The 22,218-nt window shown below is 39.6% G+C and overlaps 1 protein-coding gene across 7 annotated transcripts in view; it reads right to left on the reverse strand.

Annotated features, from left to right (window-relative positions):
* The window catches only part of akap9 (A kinase (PRKA) anchor protein 9), a 268,377-nt gene that overhangs the window by 54,567 nt on the left and 191,592 nt on the right, over positions 1–22,218 (reverse strand). For all 7 annotated transcript variants that reach the window (XM_051936181.1, XM_051936179.1, XM_051936183.1 and 4 more), the window contains 2 exons: positions 20,870–20,914; positions 15,611–15,745 (listed from right to left, as the gene is read on the reverse strand). In XM_051936181.1, coding sequence (XP_051792141.1) covers positions 15,611–15,745; positions 20,870–20,914 — 180 coding nt within the window. The remainder of the gene's footprint in view (positions 1–15,610; positions 15,746–20,869; positions 20,915–22,218) is intronic.

Genomic DNA, 22,218 nt, shown 5'->3' on the forward strand with positions numbered 1-22,218 from the left:
ACAAAGTTGTCCAAAACATGTTTCTTCCATCTTAAAAATGTTAGGAAATTAAGGCGCCTTTTTAAATAAACAGGATTCTGAGAAACTAATTCATGCATTTATCTCTAGTAGGATTGACTACTGCAATGCGGTGTTCACTGGATGTTCAAACTGTTCTTTATACAGCCTCCAGTTAATCCAAAATGCGGCTGCGAGAATTATTACAAGAACAAGAAAATACGAACACATAACTCCAGTTCTTAAATCCTTACACTGGCTCCCGGTTAAGTTTAGGGCAGATTTCAAAATCCTTCTTTAACATATAAAGCATTAAATGGTCGAGGTCCGGCTTACTTGTCTGAACTTATCATGACTTACAAACCAGAGCGCACATTAATATCTCAAGATGCCGGTCTGCTTATGATTCCAAGGATTAATAAAATAACAGTGGGAGGTCGAGCTTTTAGTTACAGGGCCCCTAAACTGTGGAATGGTCTGCCTGCTACTATAAGAGATGCCCCTTCGGTCTCAGCTTTTAAATCCCGGCTGAAGACTCACTACTTCAGTTTAGCATATCCTGACTAGAGCTGCTGATTAACTGTACAGACTGCATCTCTGTTGTTAGTCATTAGCACTTAAACATAAGTAACATGACAGTTATAATTATACTAGCAAAATACCCGCGCTTCGCAGCGGAGAAGTAGTGTGTTAAAGAGGTTATGAAAAAAAAAGGAAAAATTTTAAAAATAAGGTAACATGATTGTCAATGTAATTGTGTTGTCATTGTTATGAGTGTTGCTGTGTTTTATATATATAAAATACACACACACACACATATAAACATATATATACATATACATATACACATATATATACATATCTACATATATATATATATATATATATATATATATATATATACATATACACATCCACATATCAACATATATATATATATACACATATATACACACACACAACGCTTTATGGGTGATGATTGTTTTTACTCTTTTTATCTTTATTTTATTTTTATTGTAGAATCAACTCCTATCTGCGCAGAGCAGGGCAGCCGTGGGCGGATGCGTATGGTGTATTCACTCCATGTTATCGTGCATTGCGCTGTCAGTGGTATTTTGATAAAAGAATTTGAACAACATATAAGAAGCGTATAAATTATTAAACAGTAAAACATTAACATTTAAGAAGTAAAGTTACATTAAGTACTACTGCAGTGCCTTCGGGTATACCTCATTTTTTGTTTGCCCATTACATGCTTAAATGTATACATTTTTTGGTGCACCTACCCGAGAACACGCGACATATAACCGAGCGTGGGAGAAGCATGGATTTTAAACACGCGTTGAGTTCATCTGCTGGTCTCCCTCGTGAAATAACTGGTAATGTTTGACTAAAATCTACAGCGAGTAAAAACGACATTACCTCCTATTTTTTTTTTTTACGATCTCTGAGATCTTGCTTTTTTTCGGTTTTCAAGGCTTCATAAGCTCTTATATGTTGTATGGTGTACTTATCCCAAACCATCATCTTTGAATGTTGCAAGACTTTAGCCTTGTATGTAGATCGGGGTAATTACATTTCATTGCATTCCTAGTCTGAATCACAATCTGATTGTATGGGTGGTTACCTGGCAGTGTAGGGTTGCCACCCGTCCTTTTAAAATACGGAATCGTGCCGCGTTTGAGAATGAAATTGCGCGTCCCGTTTTGAATCAATACTGGACGGATTTATCCCGTATTTTTTTTATCATTTTTTTTTTAAAAGCAGCGTCTCATGCAAATCATCCCACATGCATTTTATGAAGATGCCTCCTTTCGTACTTTTGATTGGGTAATACTTGATGTCATCGTTAGTTTGATTGTGTTTTTAACTGTCCAGTGAGGGAGGGCGTGTCTTTTAAGTACAGTCTGCAAAGTGTTGGCACTGAGATGTGGCGTCAGCGCCATAGTTGAAGCCCTAACGTTGCGGTCAGCAAGTCGGCTAACATCCGTCATGTGCCGTCTTTCAGTTGCGAGAAGCAGATCATAGAATGGTTGAAACTGTTGCCCCTAGCGTTGCGCCACGGCGTGTGGTTCGTTTATACCTCGTGTCTTCTCATTAAACTTTTATCTCGCTAATATGTTATTGCAATCCGCAGCGGGGAGCGTTTCTATAAACTTAATTTATACTTACGTTTTACACCGTGCTTTTGTTTCCCTTATGAACATGCTTGTATGCTTAACACGCTCCGTTCTCAATTGTTTAATAAATTTTTTGCTCTTCGCTGTTTGCGGCTGTTCCTCCATTTCCCCCTACTTCGTTCTTTTATCTTGCGAATATGTTATTGCAATCCTTAATGGGAGCGTTTCAATAAACTGATTGAAAATAGTTTTGCATTTACCTTTTTAGTAAAAGGTGAGCTTTTAAGCCTGAGAAATCACCCCGTAAATGCACACGTTTAATTGGACATGTGTTAATATGTATGGTTACACAGTATTAAAAGACAGTGAACAACGTCAGTTACCTTTCTTCCCGCGTTTGATAAAAGGTGAGCTTTTAAGCCTGAGAAATCACCCCGTAAATGCACAGCGTTTTAATTGCACATGTGTTAATATGTATGCTTACACAGTATTAAAAGACACTCAACAATTAACGTCATTTACCTTCGTTCCCGCGTGTGACTCGTGCTGTAAATGTCTTCCTTGTTTTTAGTTCACGTGATTACGTAGGAGGCATGATGACGCGATACGTGACTCCGCCTCCTCCATTACAGTGTATGGACAAAAAATATGTTCCAGTTATGACCATTACGCTGTTGAATTTCGAAATGAAACCTGCCTAACTTTTGTAAGTAAGCTGTAAGGAATGAGCCTGCCAAATTTCAGCCTTCCACCTACACGGGAAGTTGGAGAATTAGTGATGAGTGAGTCAGTCAGTGAGTGAGTGAGTGAGTGAGTGAGTCAGTCAGTCAGTGAGGGCTTTGCCTTTTATTATTATAGATACTAACCCTCACTTATTCTGTTTTTCTTCTCGGTACTCAAATGTGGCACTTGGTGCCATGGCCCACCTGCCAAGTTTTTTTGCCTGCCTAAGGAAAAGTCATCCCAGATGGAGGATTGCAGGAATCGTGGGAGAGAGGGGTCCTTTTCATCGGATTGGCTGGCCCAGCACTGTTTCAGCCGTGGAATGGCCAAATGGGGGAGGCAGCTTGAAGGATGAGGACTCCAGGACTCTATACAAATCCAAATCTTATTATGGGATATATCATCTACTGTTAAATTCTGCTCTGTAATTCTAAAATTTATATTTTATTTCTTACTATATTGAGAAATTGTTCTGTTCTGTGTACTTTACTGTATTGTATTGTATGTATTGACCCCCTTCTTTTGACACCCCACTGCACGCCCAATCTACCTGGAAAGGGGTCTCCTCTTTGAACTGCCTTTCCCAAGGTTTCCTTCCATTTTTTCCCTACTAGGTTTTTTTGGGAGTTTTTCCTTGTCTTCTTAGAGAGTCAAGGCTGGGGGGCTGTCAAGAGGCAGGGCCTGTTAAAGCCCATTGCGGCACTTCCTGTGTGATTTTGGGCTATACAAAAATAAACTGTATTGTATTGTATTGTTAGTAGTAATTTATAGCCACTGCGGCAACAATTAATAGTTTTACGCTTTTTTAAAAAGTCCTCATTTTTCAGTGAGAACTGTGTCATTAAACAAAATAAAAAAACAACCATGAGTTTAAAAAGAATCATAACAGTAGTGCATAATTACAAAAAACACATAATGTACACCATTTACAAAGACATGAAGGAGCAAGTAGAATAGCATTTGGAATGGAGTGATATTCTAGTTGGCAGTACATACGTCATATGAAAAAGTTTTCAGCCTGCATAATTTACTTTACTTTCACAAAAAAAGATAACAGTGGTATGTCTTTCATTTCCTAGGAACATCTGAGTACTGGGGATGTTTTCTGAACAAAGATTTTTAGTGAAGCAGTATTTAGTTTTATGAAGTTAAATCAAATGTGAAAAAACTGGCTGTGCAAAAATTTCGGTCCCCTTGTAATTTTGCTGATTTTGAATGCATGTAACTGCTCAATACCGATTACTTGCAAACACCAAATAGGTTGGATTAGCTCGTTAAGCCTTGAACTTCATAGACAGGTATGTCCAATCATGAGAAAAGGTATTTAAGGTGCTCAATTGCAAGTTGTGCTTCCCTTTGACTCTCCTCTGAAGAGGTGACAGCATGGGATCCTCAAAGCAACTCTCAAAAGATCTGAAAACAAAGATTGTTCAGTATCATGATTTAGGGGAAGGCTACAAAAAGCTATCTCAGAGGTTTAAACTGTCAGTTTCAACTGTAAGAAATGTAATCAGGAAATGGAAGGCCACAGGCACTGTTGCTGTTAAACCCAGGTCTGCAGGTCAAGAAAAATACAGGAGTGGCATATGCACAGGATTGTAAGAATGGTTACAGACAACCCCACAGATCACCTCCAAAGAAAATCTATGGGGATGATTGAAGCAGGCTGTCCATGCTTGGCAGCCATCAAATTTAACTGAACTGCAGAGATTTTGTATGTAAGAATGGTCAAAAAATACCGTCATATCAGAATCCAGACACTCATCAAAGGCTATAGGAGGCGTTATATTTGCAAAAGGAGGCTCAACTAAGTATTGATGTAAAATCTCTGTTGGGGTTCCACAAATTTATGCACCTGTCTAATTTTGTTATGATGCATATTGCATATTTTCTGTTGAACCAATAAACTTAATGTCACTGCTGAAATACTACTGTTTCCATAAGGCATGTCATTTGTTTGGATAGCGCTTTGAGTACTGAAAAAAGCGCTATATAAATGTAATGAATTATTTGCTACTTTGAAAGCTCAGTCAATGATAAACAAAATTCCAACGAATTAAGAGGGGTTCCCAAACTTTTTCATATCACTGTAAGAGAAAAATTAACAGTGCATAATCTAAATTGAACATATTGAAATTACGCGTCTCCCTCTTTCTTTTTTTCTCACAAGCAAATTAAGTTCTACTGTGGAAAAAACACTTACTTTAAGTATTAAAAATGGTCTAAATCATTGTGAATAATAGATTGATGACATCACGGTTCACTGATATTTTCAGCAGCAGGTATGGTGCATTTTGCCCAACCCGATCAGTTCAGAGTAGTTGTCAGATGATGGCAGTGACATCACTGTTTGACCATTTTGTCTACAGGCTTTTAATGGCCTCAATTCAGTTTAAATTCTCAAGTTGTACTGTTCCTTGACACCCTTTTTCCTCCCAGAGATGGCACAATTATAGTAATACACTGCCAAACCCTAGAATGGCATGATTATTACTGCTTACTTGGCTGACGCCTTTATCTAGAAGGCAAATTACAACATTTGAGGTACAATTTGTTACATTTCTTTTGTTTTTCCAAATGAAACAGACACGTAAAATGACTTGCACATGGCCACACACTGTCAGTATCGGGATCTGAACCCATAGCCATAGGGTCTGAAGTTCAAAGCCTTAACCACTACGCCACACTGCCTGCCTAATAAATGTTTCAGAAAGTGTGTGAACAATGGTGAAGAAAAAAAGGTTTATTTCGTGATTAAAGTCGAAATTTTTAATTTAACCTCTCAGTTTATGTCGTGATTAAAGTCAAAATATCAACTTTACCCTTAGAGTGTGTATATAAACATAGGAAACTCCAGTTTCTGTATTACATCTTGCCTGAAGAAGGGGCCTGAGTTGCCTCGAAAGCTTGCATATTGTAATCTTTTTAGTTAGCCAATAAAAGGTGTCATTTTGCTTGGCTTTTCTCTACATTCATAATGGCTAACACGGTACAACACCCTAGTACTAACTTTACCCTTGAAATTTCTACTTTAATCTTGCAGTTTATTCCATTATTAAAGCAGAATGACGTAAACGTCATCTTAAAATGAATGTTTAATTTACTAGAGTTTCTCAAAACCCATCATAACTAAAGTAGCATATTAAATGCTTTGCATTCTGTGTGTTCTCCAGCCTACTTATTAATCACTATATGCTTCTCAAATGGACTTCCTCGTGCACTGAGTGATCACCATACAGAATACAATAACTTCATATGAACATTTAGAATACTAAGATTTATCAGGAATTTTAGTACTGGAAGTAAACAGCAGTTTTGAAAAACCTCTTGCTCAGCTCCTTATTCTCCCACCCTCCTACGCTCAGTAGGTTTCTCAGCCACCCCTTTCAATGCACTACTGCAGTGTTTCTAAAGCTATGGGTGGCAAATGTTTGTGAAGGCTCTCCACATGACGGTGAAGTAAAATTACAAAAGTTCATTCAAGCGCGAATTCTGTATCGAGTGATACGATTGCCACTATTTATTGTACTTTTTATCTTGGTAATACGTGAAACAATGCCATTGACTCATCACAGAGACCTTTCGTTTCTCCTCTGTCATGGGGGTTGCCTTGGGGGGTTTAAAGCTAATGTCCATCCGATGTATTATGAATAATTATCTGCTTTACCCATGTACTGTGGAAAGTGTCTACTGTTTTGGTGCAGGTGTTTTAGCTCGGGATGCTGTAGTTTTGTTGTCTCAGATTGCTGATACTCCGCACACACAGCAGTATTTGGTAATGTTATTACAATGACTCAAAGATGATTCATTCCAAGTTCATGGAGGTTGGAGTGTGTGTGTGTATTAGTATATTATACAGAAGGAATAGGGTCCTCTCAAGCTTCAGGCCCTGCCCCCAAGACCAAACCAGCACCATCATACCACCTCTTTCCTAGTCTGGTGCCTGCATCTCACGGCACAGGGTTATGTAAAATATAACAGCACAAGATTAGGATCCAGCTGCCACTTGACCCTGACCAAGATAAGCCAGTTAGGAAAATGGATGGGGAATGAACTACACTGTAATATCGCTGACAAGTTGTATTAGCCTGCGGGTTGGTCTACCACAATATGAGCTGACACTCCGTTACACAAATGAATGGTTTCAGGGCACCTATTAAAAGGGGCAAGCCTGCCAAAGTTTCAAAAGAAATTTCAATTTGTGTGACCACAGTGAGTCATCATTTTAATGATAGCAAAACTACCTAAAACAGCGATATAACGAGCAAAAAAAAAATCAGTCACTTGGAATTTGCAAATAATTTGCAGCATGGTATCACAAGTATACATGCGTTCTTCCATTTCAAACTGTGTGCGACACACTGATCAGACTGCCTTCCCTCAACTACAGTGAATTCCTGCTAAACTTAATAATATCCAACTGCAGAGCCAGACAGTCATACATCACTGCAAATTTTTCTGCAGATTCTTAGCAGAAATTGTGTGGATCCTTTTTTGCTAAACTAGCTAAGCACAGGAATCTGTTGTGCCTCCCACGGTGAATAAGTGCAAGTGAAATTAAAAAAAAAAAAAAAGTAGTGATGACTGTAGTTTGGCATTTCGAAGAAATTTCTGCAAATGTTTGGAGCCAATCGACAATGTTTATTTTTCATGGACAATATCATTGGCCATCACACAGCCCTAACTGTCACCAAATGCACATGACAACTGTTACAAAGTTTCATAATTAAATGTGTTACTGCTTTCAGAAGCTGGTTATCCTCTGTGTAATAGCAGAAGACTTTTGGTATTGAGCATTGTAAAGTGCAGAACTGCTTGAAAAGGCTTGGTTAATAATTTTGCAGATTGGAGTGCCTCTCTTCCTTTTTGGTGGCTATGATAAGTGCTTCTTCCATATTTGTATCATTTAACTATTGTCACTTCACTTGTACTAGATCTAAACCAGCTAGAAAGCATATAAACATTTCCTCATTTTGGACATTTATAGTATGACATAGTCTGGAAATACTGTACTTCAAGCACCAATTTAGTAATTAGCAGCAAAAACATCCAAGCTCTTGTGGATCTGGCTTCTTGCAAAGCCTGCCCTTTTAAAGAGGTTCATAAAACGGATAAGTGGATTTTTCAAAGATAAATTATTTTCAATAAAATGATGTAATTACACAGTGGAACCTCGGGTCACGAACGTCTCGGACCAATTGTGGTTAATGTTTACATCCCTCCTCAGGTGGAACGTGGAGACAGCAAGTGACTTCGTCCATTCTGCTGTTGCTATGTTACAAACGCAGCACCGTGAGGCACTTGTGCTAATCGCTGGAGACTTTAACCATGGGACGCTGGACAAAACATTACCTGCCTTCTCCCAGTATGTGGACTGTAACACCTGGGGAAATAAGACTATTGATTTACTGTATGCAAACGTAAAGACGCATACAGCGCCACCCCCGCCGCTGCCTGCGCTTGGGAAAGCAGATCATACCTGGTTCTGCTTCAGCCTCACTACAAACCAAGAGTGAGTGTCCTACCTACAACCACACGTTCATTCAGGAAGTAGTCCCCGGAGGCAGAGAAGGCTCTGAGAGAATGCTTTGGAACTACAGACTGGGATATCCTGCAGGGATCACATAGTGAGAACATTGAGGAGGTTGTTGACTGCACTACCGACTACATCAACTTCTGTATGGACATTGTAGTTCCAGTAAGAACTGTATGCTGTTATGCTAACAACAAGCCATGGATTACAAGTGACATCAAGGGCCTTTTGAACCAGAAGAAAAGGGCTTTTAAAAGCGGGTGATCAGCATGAGCTCAAGCGCGTGCAGAAGGAACTCCGAGTCCAGCTCAGGGCGGTGAAGGAGCAGTACAGGAGAATGCTGGAGCAGAAGTTGCAGAATAACAGCATGAAGGAAGTGTGGGATGGGATGAAGATCTTCACTGGCTGCAGCTCGAAGCGGGGTACCACCATCGAGAGAGACGTGAAGAGAGCAAACCAAATGAACAACTTCTTTAACAGGTTTGACCACCCTAACCCACTCTCACTCTCACCTCGGAGTACTGCACCCTCCACACATCCTTCTGCTGATACCAGCCTAGGAGAGACATCCCCACTCATAATTACAACAGCGCAGGTGAGCAGAGAGCTGAGGAGTCTTCGTGCCAGCAAAGCAGCAGGTCCAGATGGAGTATCGCCACGACTACTGAAGGTCTGTGCATCGGAGCTGGGGGGTCCTCTACAGCGCATCTTCAACCTGAGCCTGGAACAGGGGAGAGTCCCAAGGCTTTGGAAAACATCTAGCATCACCCCAGTCCCAAAGGTATCACGTCCTAGTGAGCTGAATGACTTCCGGCCTGTTGCTCTGACATCACATGTGATGAAGACCATGGAAAGGCTCCTGCTTCACCACCTGAGGCCACAGGTTCAACACGCCCTCGACCCTCTGCAGTTTGCATATCAGGAGAAGGTGGGAGCGGAGGATGCCATCATCTATATGCTACACCGATCCCTCTCCCACTTGGACAGAGGCAGTGATGCTGTAAGAATTATGTTTCTAGACTTCTCTAGTGCCTTCAACACAATCCAACCTCTGCTCCTTAGGGACAAGCTGACAGAGATGGGAGTAGATTCATACCTGGTGGCATGGATCGTGGACTATCTTAAAGACAGACCTCAGTATGTGCATCTTGGGAACTGCACGTCTGACATTGTGGTCAGCAACACAGGAGCGCCACAGGGGACTGTACTTTCTTCCGTCCTGTTCAGCCTATATGCATTGGACTTCCAATACAACTCGGAGTCCTGCCACGTGCAAAAGTTAGCTGATGACACTGCTATCGTGGGCTGCATCAGGAGTGGGCAGGTGGAGTAGTATAGGGACCTAATCAAGGACTTTGTTAAATGGTGCGACTCAAACCACCTACACCTGAACACCAGCAAAACCAAGGAGCTGGTGGTGGATTTTAGGAGGCCCAGACCCCTCATGGACCCCGTGATCATCAGAGGTGACTGTGTGCAGATGGTGCAGACCTATAAATACCTGGGAGTGCAGCTGGATGACAAATTAGACTGGATTGCCAATACTGATGCTCTGTGTAAGAAAGGACAGAGCTGGTTATACTTCCTTAGAAGGCTGGCGTCCTTCAACATCTGCAATAAGATGCAGCAGATGTTCTATCAGACGGATGTGGCGAGCGCCCTCTTCTACACGGTGGTGTGCTGGGGAGGCAGCATTAAGAAGAAAGATGCCTCACGCCTGAAAAAACTGGTGAGGAAGACAGGCTCTATTGTTGGCATGGAGCGGGACAGTTTAACATCTGTGGTAGAGCGACAGGCGCTCAGCAGGCTTCTATCAATTATGGAGAATCCACTGCATCCACTAAACAGTGTCATCTCCAGACAGAAGAGCAGCTTCAGCGACAGACTGCTGTCACTGTCCTGCTCCACCGATAGACTGAGAAGATCGTTCCTCCTCCAAACTATGCGACTCTTCAATTCCACCCAGGGGGGTAAACGTTAACATTATACAAAGTTATTGTCTGTTTTTACCTGCATTATTATCAATCTTTAATTTAATATTGTTTTTTGTATCAGTATGCTTTTGCTGGAGAATATGAATTTCCCCTTGGGATTAATAAAGTATCTATCTATCTTATCAAATTGGGTTATGACCAAAAAGTTCGCCAAACTTTTGCATCTGTTCACGACCACACACTCAGGTGACGAACAAGCCAGTTTCCCTTCCGTTTCGTACGTGCCGATGATTTCCGCACGTGTTCAGTCTCTCCCTGTGCGAGAGAGCGCAAGAGCGCTAGAACGCGAGCGAGCGAGAGAGTGTGAGCGAGAGAGACAGAGCCCAAGCAGAAGAAGTAAACATTACAGAAGAAGTAAGTAAACATTTAGTTTACTATTACACTGTGAATTCTTGTACGGTCCGGAACGGATTAATTGTATTTACATACAATCCTATGGGGGAAATTACTTCGCGTCACGACCAAATCGGGTTGCGACCAGAGTTTTGGAACGAATGCTTGCTGTTCACCCTTTTAGGTGACCTATCTCTCTCTCTCATTCTTCCTAGGGCACGAAGCGGAAGCAGAAACAGAAGTGGACAATGGCCGATAGTGAGGTGAATTGCGTTGAAATTGAAGTCGAGGAACTCCAGGCACTCGATGAACAGATTCAGAAAATTCTGTCCAGACGAAGATACCTCAGAGATCTGAAGGCTCGGCTGTTGGATAAACCGTCCTCGCCATCTGTTATCAGCGTAACATCAACCCCGCGTTGTGCCGCTCAAGTCAACTTCACCCCCGCGCCTCGTAGGAGCAACACTGATGATGACCTCGGTGTATTTCAGCTATGCAGGTGGGGGTTCAAGGCCAGAAGAACTCCATCGGCACAGGCAAGCATCGTAACGCAGAACCGGTTTGACCCTCTAAGCGTCCCCAGTTCGCCTTCAGCTCCTGGTGATGTAATAGTGGTAGGTGATTCTATTGTTAGGAACCTCAATATCACTTGCCCTAATAGAAAATCTTTTGTTTCTCGTTTTCCCGGTGCTCGTGTCCGAGATGTGACGAGATGTGCGCCGGCAATCTACAACAACAGGGCAGTTGGAACAATTGTTTTACATGCTGGCGTAAATGACATAAGGCACCGACAGTCCGAGATCCTCAAGGCAGACTTCACTGCATTAATTAAAGACACAAAGGAGAGGACCCCATCGGCAAAGATATTCATCTCGGGTCCACTCCCTCTCGTCAGACGATCAAACGAGTACTACAGTCGTCTGCTTGGTTTAAACAACTGGCTGCAAGGCTTCTGCAAAGAATCAAGACATCGGGTTCATCAACAACTGGGACCTCTTTTGGGAAAGACCGCATTTTTTCAAGCGAGATGGCCTGCATCCGAATAGCTTCGGCGCCCAGGTCCTCTCCGAAAACATATCCAAGGTAATTCGTTTATCTTGACTATCTATCTCTGCTTTTAACCCCTTCCGAAATGCCACTCCTGTGCTTGGTCATGATAATTGTTTAATAAAATCTTCCATAAAAGTGCACAACATAAATGCTGTAATAACCAATCTTAATGCACATAGAAAATCTAGGCAATACGGCATAAACACCAATAATTTAATTAAAGTTACTACTTTAGATGAACAATGTATTAAAACTGTAAAAACAGATCATAGATTAAACAAAAAATACACACAGAGTGGCGCTAATAAAAATAACTTAATTCCTGTTCCATATATCAATAACGCACATAGTATTCATCTCTGCTCCTCCGAAACATTGAATATGGCACTATTAAATATTAGAGCTTTAACTAACAAGACGTTTTTTATCAACGATCTTATTAGTGATAAAAAAATAGATTTTATTGCACTAAGTGAAACGTGGCTTAGCTCAGATGGCGCAGCTGTTTTAATCGAATCTGCGCCTCCGGATTACAGTTTTACTCGTGCTGATCGCCAAGGAAAGAGAGGTGGAGGACTAGCAAACATTTACTCAAGCAGGTTAAAATGTAAAAATATCAGTTTTGGTAAATTCAAGTCTTTTGAGTATCTCGCCATTATTATTCAGGGAGATTCTCACGTTCTAGTATTATCCGCGTATAGACCTCCAAAATTCAACGCGTCTTTCTTTGAGGAATTCTCTGACTTGATGTCAATCTTAATTACGAACTATGACACACTCTTAATAGTCGGCGACTTTAATTTTCATATAGATAATCAACGTGACCAAAAAGTAAAAGAATTTATGAACCTCCTGGACTCTTTTGATTTGAGACAGCTCGTTAATCGGTCTACACATAAAGCAGGTCATACGTTAGACTTAGTAATTACTAAAGGACTAAAAGTTGATATAAAGCAGGTCATTGATACGGGTCTATCAGACCATTTTCTTCTACTCTTTAATATAGAAATAATGATAGAAAACACTCATGAGAAGCATATTGTTAAAAAACGCTTCTTTGACTCATCAGCAGCTTTAAAACTTACAAACATTCTAACCAATCAGTCCGTTTATAGTGCCAACTATAATAGCGAGGAGAATGTAAATAGTAAGGTGGAAAGATTTAATACAAAAGTAAGGGCTGCTGTTGACTTAGTTGCACCTGAAAAGACAGTTAAAAAAATCTTCTAGCATTGTTATACCATGGAAGACCCAAAGAGTGTCTGATTTAAAGAGAACATGCCATAGAGCTGAGCGTAAATGGAGGAAAACTAAACTAACTATTGACTATGAAATATTAAAAGTTAAAATAACAGAATACAATAACACAGTCCGTCTTGAGAGGCACTGCTATTTCTCTAAGATTATAAATAACAATGCTAGTAATCCCAGAGTCTTATTTTCGACAATTGATCATCTGTTAAACCCAGGTAACTCAAAGGAATGCCTCCTAAGTACTTCCAGTAAAACCTGTGAGGCTATCGCTGTATTTTTCAATCAAAAAATTAATGATATTAGAAATAACATAGTATATCTCCCCAACACTAAGGATCCTCCTAAACCCCAGTACTCCATAATAAACAAATTAAAGTCTTTCACTAGGATAGATTTACCTGATTTACATAAAATAATTTCTCAAATGAAACCCTCCACCTGTGCCCTTGACCCAATACCAACAAATTTTTTCAAAGAAGTATCGGGCGTGCTTATTGATAATGTTCTTGACATAATAAATTAGTCATTAGATACGGGGGTCTTCCCGGACTGTCTTAAGACTGCGGTAGTTAAACCCCTACTTAAGAAAAATAATCTCGATCCCTCTGCTCTTGAAAATTATAGACCCATCTCTAACCTGCCTTTCTTAAGTAAAATTCTAGAGAAGGCAGTCATTATACAGTTAAATGAGCACCTCAATAAACATGCCATTCTTGATAAATTTCAGTCAGGTTTTAGGACAAATCACAGCACAGAAACTGCACTCGTTAAAGTAGTAAATGACTTGCGGGTAAATGCAGACAGAGGCCATTTATCTGTTCTCATCCTCTTAGATCTGAGTGCTGCATTTGACACCACTGATCATAATATTCTTAAGAATCGCCTTAGTCAATGGGTGGGCCTCTCTGTCAGTGTCTTAAATTGGTTTGAATCCTACCTGGCAGGGAGAAAATTTTTTGTTAGTTGTGGTAATTATAACTCAAAGACACATGATATTCTATATGGTGTTCCACAAGGCTCTATCCTGGGTCCGCTGCTCTTCTCAATCTACATGCTTCCATTAGGTCAGATTATCTCAGGGCACAACGTGAGCTACCACAGCTATGCTGATGACACACAGCTGTATTTATCAATAGCACCTGATGACCCCAAATCTCTTGATTCGCTAACACCATGTCTAACCTGTATCTCAGAATGGATGAATAGTAACTTTCTCAAATTAAATAAAGAAAAAACCGAAATCTTAGTGATTGGCAATAATGGATACAATGAGGCTATTAGAAATAAACTGGATGCATTAGGATTAAAAGTCAAATCGGAGGTAAAAAGCTTAGGGGTAACCATTGATTGTAATCTGAATTTTAAATCGCATATTAATCAGATCACTAGGACAGCATTTTTTCACCTAAGAAACATAGCAAAAGTTAGACCTCTTATATCATCGAAAGATGCAGAGAAATTAGTTCATGCGTTTGTTTTCAGTCGGCTAGATTACTGTAACGCACTCCTCTCAGGACTACCCAAAAAAGACATCAATCGTTTGCAACTAGTGCAGAATGCAGCTGCTAGAATCCTTACCAGGAAAAGAAAATCCGAACACATTTCTCCAGTTTTGATGTCACTCCACTGGTTACCTGTGTCATTCAGAATTGACTTCAAAATTCTGCTTATGGTTTATAAAGCTTTAAATAATCTCGCCCCGGCTTATATATCGGAATGTCTGACACCTTATATTCCAAATCGTAACCTCAGATCCTCAACTGAGTGTCTCCTTAGAATTCCAAGAGCAAAACTTAAAAGAAGTGGTGAGGCGGCCTTCTGCTGTTATGCACCTAAAATCTGGAATAGCCTGCCAGTAGGAATTCGCCAGGCTAATACAGTGGAGCACTTTAAAAAACTACTGAAAACACATTATTTTAACATGGCCTTCTCATAGCTTCACTGTAATTTAATCCTGATACTCTGTATATCCAATTCATTATAATAACTATTCATTCAAAATCTGTACTAACCCCTACTCTCTCTTCTGTTTCCTTTTCCGGTGTCCTGTTGGTGGTGGCGTGCGCCACCACCATCTACCCAAAGCACAATGATGTTCCAACAATGATGGATGGATTAAAAGCCAGAAGTCTGTATGACCATCAGCATCAAGTGACTCCGTGAAAAACCCGAACTACAAAGAGGACTATTTCATTTATGTTAGGTAGAATACCCAGAGGGGACTGGGCGGTCTCGTGGCCTGGAACCCCTACAGATTTTATTTTTTTCTCCAGCCTACTGGAGTTTTTTTTTTGTTTTTTCTGTCCAACCTGGCCATCGGACCTTACTCCTTTCTATGTTAACTAATGTTGTCTTATTTTAATTTCTTATTTTGTCTTTTGTTTTTCTTCTCTTCATTATGTAAAGCACTTTGAGCTACTTTTTGTATGAAAATGTGCTATATAAATAAATATTATTGTTGTTGTTGTTGAATTACGGTTGTGACCCGAGGTTCCACTGTATGTATTAGTCTAAACAATCAAAAGTAAATAGTGATTAAATTGCAAAATATTATAAATAAATCTAGGTCAACCTTTGTTAAAATAACAAGTAAAATAAGCTGTTACTTGGATTTCATCCTTTAGCTTTTCTGCATGTTCTCTGCAGCTGTTCAGCTCCTCCTTTGTGGCAGCAGCTTCCGATTTGACCTCCTCTAATTCTGTCTGAAGATCATAAGTGGTCCCTTTGTTCATTTCTGTTACCTAACAAAGATTTAAAAAGACACTGTTAAAATTGTATTTTTTAAAGAAAAAAGTAAAATGACATACAGTGTATTCAAAGGTATTATTATTCCAGAGGAAGTAAATGATATTGTTAGACTTCAAGTGATTACATTTTACTCAAAGTTTAATAATTTATTAAAACTCCACTAAGTATGAATGTTATTGAGAAGTTTCATATGCTATAAATTACACAATCTTTTGTTCAATTAATAAGTGCTGCTAATTTACTAGAGATCCATCCATCCATTATCCAACCCGCTATATCCTAACTGCTGGAGCCAATCCCAGCCAACACAGGGCGCAAGGCAAGAAACAAACCCCGGGCAGGGCGCCAGCCCACTGCAGGGCACACACACACCAAGCACACACTAGGGACAATTTAGAATCGCCAATTCACCTAACCTGCATGTCTTTGGACTTTGGGAGGAAACCAGAGCACCCGGAGGAAACCCACGCAGACATGGGGAGAACATGCAAACTCCATGCAGGGAGGACCCGGGAAGCGAACCCGGGTCTCCTAACTGCGAGGCAGCAGCGCTACCCACTGTGCCACCCCACTTACTAGACAGAGTGATCTAAAATAAAAAATGTACAAGTTCTACATGGAAGTGTCTTCTATTTTGAGAATAGATAAGATCTTAATTAAACCATTAGATATTTACATAAACAATATAGTACAATGGCAGTCTGATGGTATAGTGCAGGGCTACTCAAATATAAATTTGAAAGGTCCACTTACTAAATTTCCATTCAGTCTGAGGTCCGGAAAAGTGATGGTCAAATTCCAAATAGAGAACTCCAAAAAAAGGCAATCCCCAAACTTTAGAACTATACACAAAAAAATGAAATGGTAGGCCTTTTAGTGTGAAAGGTGACACCTTCTTTGTGCCACCAGTTGTTTGAACTTGGGCATAAAAGGTGTGAGGGCAAGGCGGAGGCACTGATGTAAATGCTCATTGGTGAGGGTGTTGCGGTATGTGTTTTTCACCATGTTCATAGTAGAAAAGGCAGATTCACAGCAGTACGTTGAGGGAAACATTGTAAGAATTTGAAGGGCCATCTTCTGCAGGAGAGGAACACCTGCCGCAGTAACCATCTTTGTCCAGAAGGTGACAAGGTCACAGTGAGATTCCTGCAGTGCTAGGTTTTCTTGTAGCTCAATTAACTCTGTTTGCAGAGAAGCAGCACTGGCCCATTGGAAGACTTTTGTGGCTTCATTTGAGAATTCTGCAATATTTTTGACAAGAAATGGATTTTCGATGCACAGCGAGACTTGTTTTCCCAAAGGGAAATCTTCAAAGCGAGTTTGGAAATTTTTAATTAGCTTGTCCAGGAATTCAGCATAATTGTGATGGTGATGTTTTCCTGCAGTCTGATCCAAAAGTCTTGGGAAGTGAAGCAGGTCCTGCTGTAAGTCACATTTGAACACCTCCAGCTTCCTCTGGAAAGCACGGACAGCTAACATGAGGTCACACACTGTGCTGTTTTTGCCTTGGAGCTTCATATTAAGGTCATTAAGATGGGAAGTAATGTCTGTTAGAAAAGCAACAATTTCCATTTTCTCATCATTCTTCATGAAATCCACAAACGGTTTGGCTTTTGCACTCTTCTGATCCAACAGAAATGTCTCCAGTTCTTTCCACAGTGCCCAAAAACGCTCCAGTACCTTGCCTTTACTAAGCCACCGGACATTGTTGTGAAGGAGCAAATCATCAAATGTTGCATTCACCTCTATTAGAAATGAGCGCAATAAACGATGTTGCAAAGCAGAGGATGCTCTCAGATAATTGACTAGTTTCATGACTGTTGTCATGACTTCTGAGTACCTTTCTCCAAGGCTGGCACACAAAACCATCTGGTGAATTATGCAGTGGTATGCCATGAGGTCAGGGTGGTGAGTTCTCAAGCGTGACACTAATCCCCTCTCTTTCCCAATCATACATGGTGCTCCATTAGTAGCAATGGAAACAACATGCTTCAGGTCTATCACTCTGTCTCTAAGCATCTGTGTCAATGCTTCATAGATATCATCCCCCCTTGTGTGTCCATGGAGGTTTGTGAGACCCAAAACATCTTCATGAAATTCTCCCTTTTCTTCATCAAAAAATCTGACAAAGACCATGAGTTGTGCATTGTCCGTGATATCTGTGGATTCATCCACAGCCAATGAAATGAATTTGGCTTTTTTTATAGCAGAACTAAGTTGTTCAAGCAAATCATCAGCGAGTATTTCAGCTCGTCTTGCAGCAGTGGAATCAGAACAGGGTATTTGGTTTATTTTCTGGATTATTTCATCCTTTTGAGTCCCTTCAAACAGAGCAGTCACCACTTCACTCATACACTCTTTGACTACTTCAGCATCAGAGAAGGGTTTCTTGTTTTTTCCCAGGACCCATGCTACTCTAAGTGAGGATTCTGTTGCCCGCTCCTGTTGTGTGGCTGATCTAACTATTACACTGCTTGTAGCTTCATATGATGATTTCAGCTGGTTTATTTTTATGGTCCTTACCTCTGAGTTCTGAGGGTAATTTTGTTCGAAATGTGCATGCTTGGTTTCATAATGGCGTTTCACATTGCCACTTTTGATTATTGCTACCGTCTCGTTGCAGATTAAACACATTGGTTTTCTGCTTCCCATGGGGAGCACGAACGCATATTTTTCTGTCCACTCACTCTTAAATTCGCGGTTTTCAAAATCAACTTTTCTTTTCTTATCAATGTACTGTCTTGAGCCAGCCATCTTCACTTTCAGTCAGCAAAAAAAAATTCAGTTATCGAAATTTGCACTGCCTGCGAGTGATGATACTGCCTGTTCACCGGCCTGACCCAGAGCACGTGACCGGTACATAAATCTGGCTGCCGTGAATGAGCGAGCGAGTATTGGGGGGGAGGCGGGGAGTAGTGGGAACGATACTGATACAACTGCTGTGATTGGACATAGATGAAGCAACCAAACCGAGTAGAAACCTCAAAGATATATCGCGCGGAATCACAATTGCGTACTTCATTGAGAACTCATTTGGATTATGATTAAATTTGCATGTTTGTTTTGGCATCGGTCCAGATTTAACCGTATTTGGGTCCGGATGCGGACCGGAGTCCGCCTATTGAGTACCCCGGGTATAGTGTCTCATAGCTTTGGTGTTCTGGGTTCAAACCTTAGAATTAAGACTATAATTGTAGAATATGTAAAGTTCTATTGCTAACTGTACTGAATATCTAAAGAACAACATACTGTAGCTATATTATTGCTAAATATTACATTAGTTGTCTGTGACCTAATTGATACAGGGTACTATTAACAATAACAATACTTAGCTTCAAAGTATAAAGAAGATTTATATGTGTGTAAAGGCATTTTTACAGCAATACAGCTTTGATAATCTAAATGTTTTTAACTGATTTCTTAAGTACTTATAAAGCACTTTAAGATGGCAAGTTGCATGAAACGTACAACAGGAAAAAAAGTTTTGAGTGCCTGCTAGAATATGGTCACAGAATTAAAACAGAATGTATCTCTGAATGCTCTGTGCTACCAATCAGACATTTGTCAAAAAAAGATGAAAAGAAACACTGTTGAACTACTGCAGAGACTCACACTCTCTATTACTGTCTAAAGACAAAATCAAGCAGACTTTTGTCCTGCTATATATAGCAGGAGAAAATATTACCAAGAGGATATGGCACTTGGCAGAAACATTAAAGGTAATAATCTTTAAAATGTAGGTGAACCTTTTATGTCTTATATAAGTGTCCTCTAAATTAAATTCTTGCAATTTTCTTCAGAGTGACTGTCTGAAATTTAAAAAAAAAACAAAACAGAACACTAGCTCTGTACAGTTGTCCCAGTCCCCATTTTTACTTTTGTGCCACACTGTTTTGTTGTGCCACCATAGAGATGTCCTTTACTTCACAAAGGTGTTCTGTCTAAGCAGAATAAATTTGTTGAAAAGGTTTCTTGATTTACTGTAAAATCAGAAATCAAAATATTTATGTAAGAAAGGATGTTTCACATTTTGCAGATATCAACTGGTTGATGGATTTTTACTTCCTTGTGTACATAATATGGGAACTGAATGCACTTAATCTTATGATGCAAGGTTCATATCAGCTGGTTACGGTAATGTACAACAGTATGAAAGCAATCACCATCAAAATAAAATTATGGCGACTACAGTCATTTGGTAGAGATGGGTATATTGCTTCCACGGAATTATTGTTGGAGCAGTCTCACCTACTGTTTTCAGATGTTAGAATAAACAATGTCACTTTCTAGATGTGTGAAGACACTTTCCTCTAATTCAGTCAGCAAAGCTGTAATTCAGAGGTGCAAAAGGACACCAAACCAGGATTGGACAGACTCTCAGAGAACTTTGTTTATTGTTAGAGCTCTCTATACTCTTTAAGAATATATTTCTTTTTAGCATCACATATGCATGCAAGAAACCGTTTTCCACTGTAAAAATTAACAAAAAGAAGCACAAATCTAGACTAAGTGATGCTTACCATGCAGAAGTCTTAGTGATAACTACTTCAGTCTTACCAAATATTACCAAGCGGACTGAGCAAAAGCATAGTCAAACATCTGGAAAAACTAACTTAGGGGAGGGTAACAATTGTTCTTTAATTATAACATTCTGCTTTCCTGTTATATTAGGGGTGAGCTTCAAGCTTGAGTTGCTGTGTAGCCTCCCATACCGAGCATGAGTGCTATGGTTTGACGTCTGAAATGTGACACTGAGACACATGGTTTAGGCAACTGGCTGTAAAACAAATAATCTTTCAGGGAATCCATATCAACAAAATACATTATCATTTGTCAATAGCTGAGGAATGACTCCTCCAGAGCCAAAATCTCCATCTCCTGTTGCCCAGTGCAGAATCAATCAATTAACTGGATCCAAAATTTAATGGTAATCATGATTGTGGGAGTATCCCAATGCACATTTCTGATTGTACCCTGGCAGCCAAATTACAATTGCTGAAACATTTTATCACCAAACTGAACAAATGTAAAATTGTAATTATGTCTGCTATGGTGATTTATTTTACTAATAAAAAATGGTCTTACAGAGAGGGAAAAAACGTGTTAATTTACTGTACCTGTTGAAGTGCGTCTTGAAGGTGAAGGATCGCAAGTTCTTTTTCCTAAGAAAACATAATTAAACATTATACAGGTATCAAAATATATTAGGTTTGTTCAAAAAATCTCACATCATAAAATGTAGATGACTAAATTTGTAATCACAGAAAAGGCAAAATGATAACAATATTACTGAAAGTTTACAAATACTATTCTTTTTTGGTAAAACAATTCAATAAAAGGAATTTTTGCAACGTTTTACAAGATTACCAGCTAAGATATTTGTACAGCTTAATAGGATTAACTAGTCTGGACTGTTAACGATCAACAAAACTTGGAAATGGTTAGGTGGTTATAAAAATATGGTTTCCAAAGCTGAATAAGTACAAACCGAAGAGAGCAATATGGGAGAATAACCTCATGAAAACTGAAGCGTAGTGGTGGAAATGTTATAGTTTGGGATTGCTTTGCTGCCTCAGGTAATGGTCAGCCTGTAGTCATTGAGGAGAATGTGAGGCCATTTATTTGAAAGTTGAAGTTGAATTGGAAATGGACCTTTCAGTGCAATAACGATCTGAAGCACACTAGCAAATCAACCAAGGAAAGACTCAAAAAATTAGAAATGGAGGGTTATGGCTTGGTCAAGTCAAAGCCCTAATTTGAATTTCATTGAAATATTTGATACAGGCAGTACATGCAAGAAAACCCACAAACATCTTGCTAATGAAGGAATTTTGAAGGTGTAGAAGGCAGTTATGTAAAAAGACTACAAGATGTCATCCCTGCTAATGGGGACAATACTGAATTCTGAGGTCAAGGGTGTACATACTTTTTACCTAGTAGATCCTCAGTAGATAATTACATGTATTGATATTTTTGTTGAATAAATGATTTAAAAGGCAATCTCTCGTTGCATTTTTATTGAAGTATATCACCTTTATTTGTAGGCACTCTTGGCATGAAGATCCACTGTTTGCCTGTTCAAATATGTTAAAAAGTCAACGGTTTCCTTTGGTTGTACTCACGTTTTCACACATTGTATATAACATTCACTGCTTTAGGGAGAGAAACAGTATAATTAAAGACTTCAATTATCCTATACAGGCAGTTTGTAAGTGGTACAGGACCAATGGTACTTGCATCAGTAGATTCAAGTACAGTCAATAATTACAACATGTATTTTAGCAGAACAAACAGTGTGCGAGTGTGTGTGTTCTGATATATAGTATATACAGTATACAGTTCAATGTACTGTACATTTAACAATAAACTTAACAGCTACCAATATTCAAGTGACAAGGCTGGATCACATTATAGAAACAAGGAAGACTGTGCAAGTTGCACAAACTACAGTATAAAGAGACCAGTA

The sequence above is a fragment of the Erpetoichthys calabaricus genome, chromosome 13 (assembly GCF_900747795.2).
Source record: "Erpetoichthys calabaricus chromosome 13, fErpCal1.3, whole genome shotgun sequence".
NCBI classification, from domain to species: domain Eukaryota; kingdom Metazoa; phylum Chordata; class Cladistia; order Polypteriformes; family Polypteridae; genus Erpetoichthys; species Erpetoichthys calabaricus.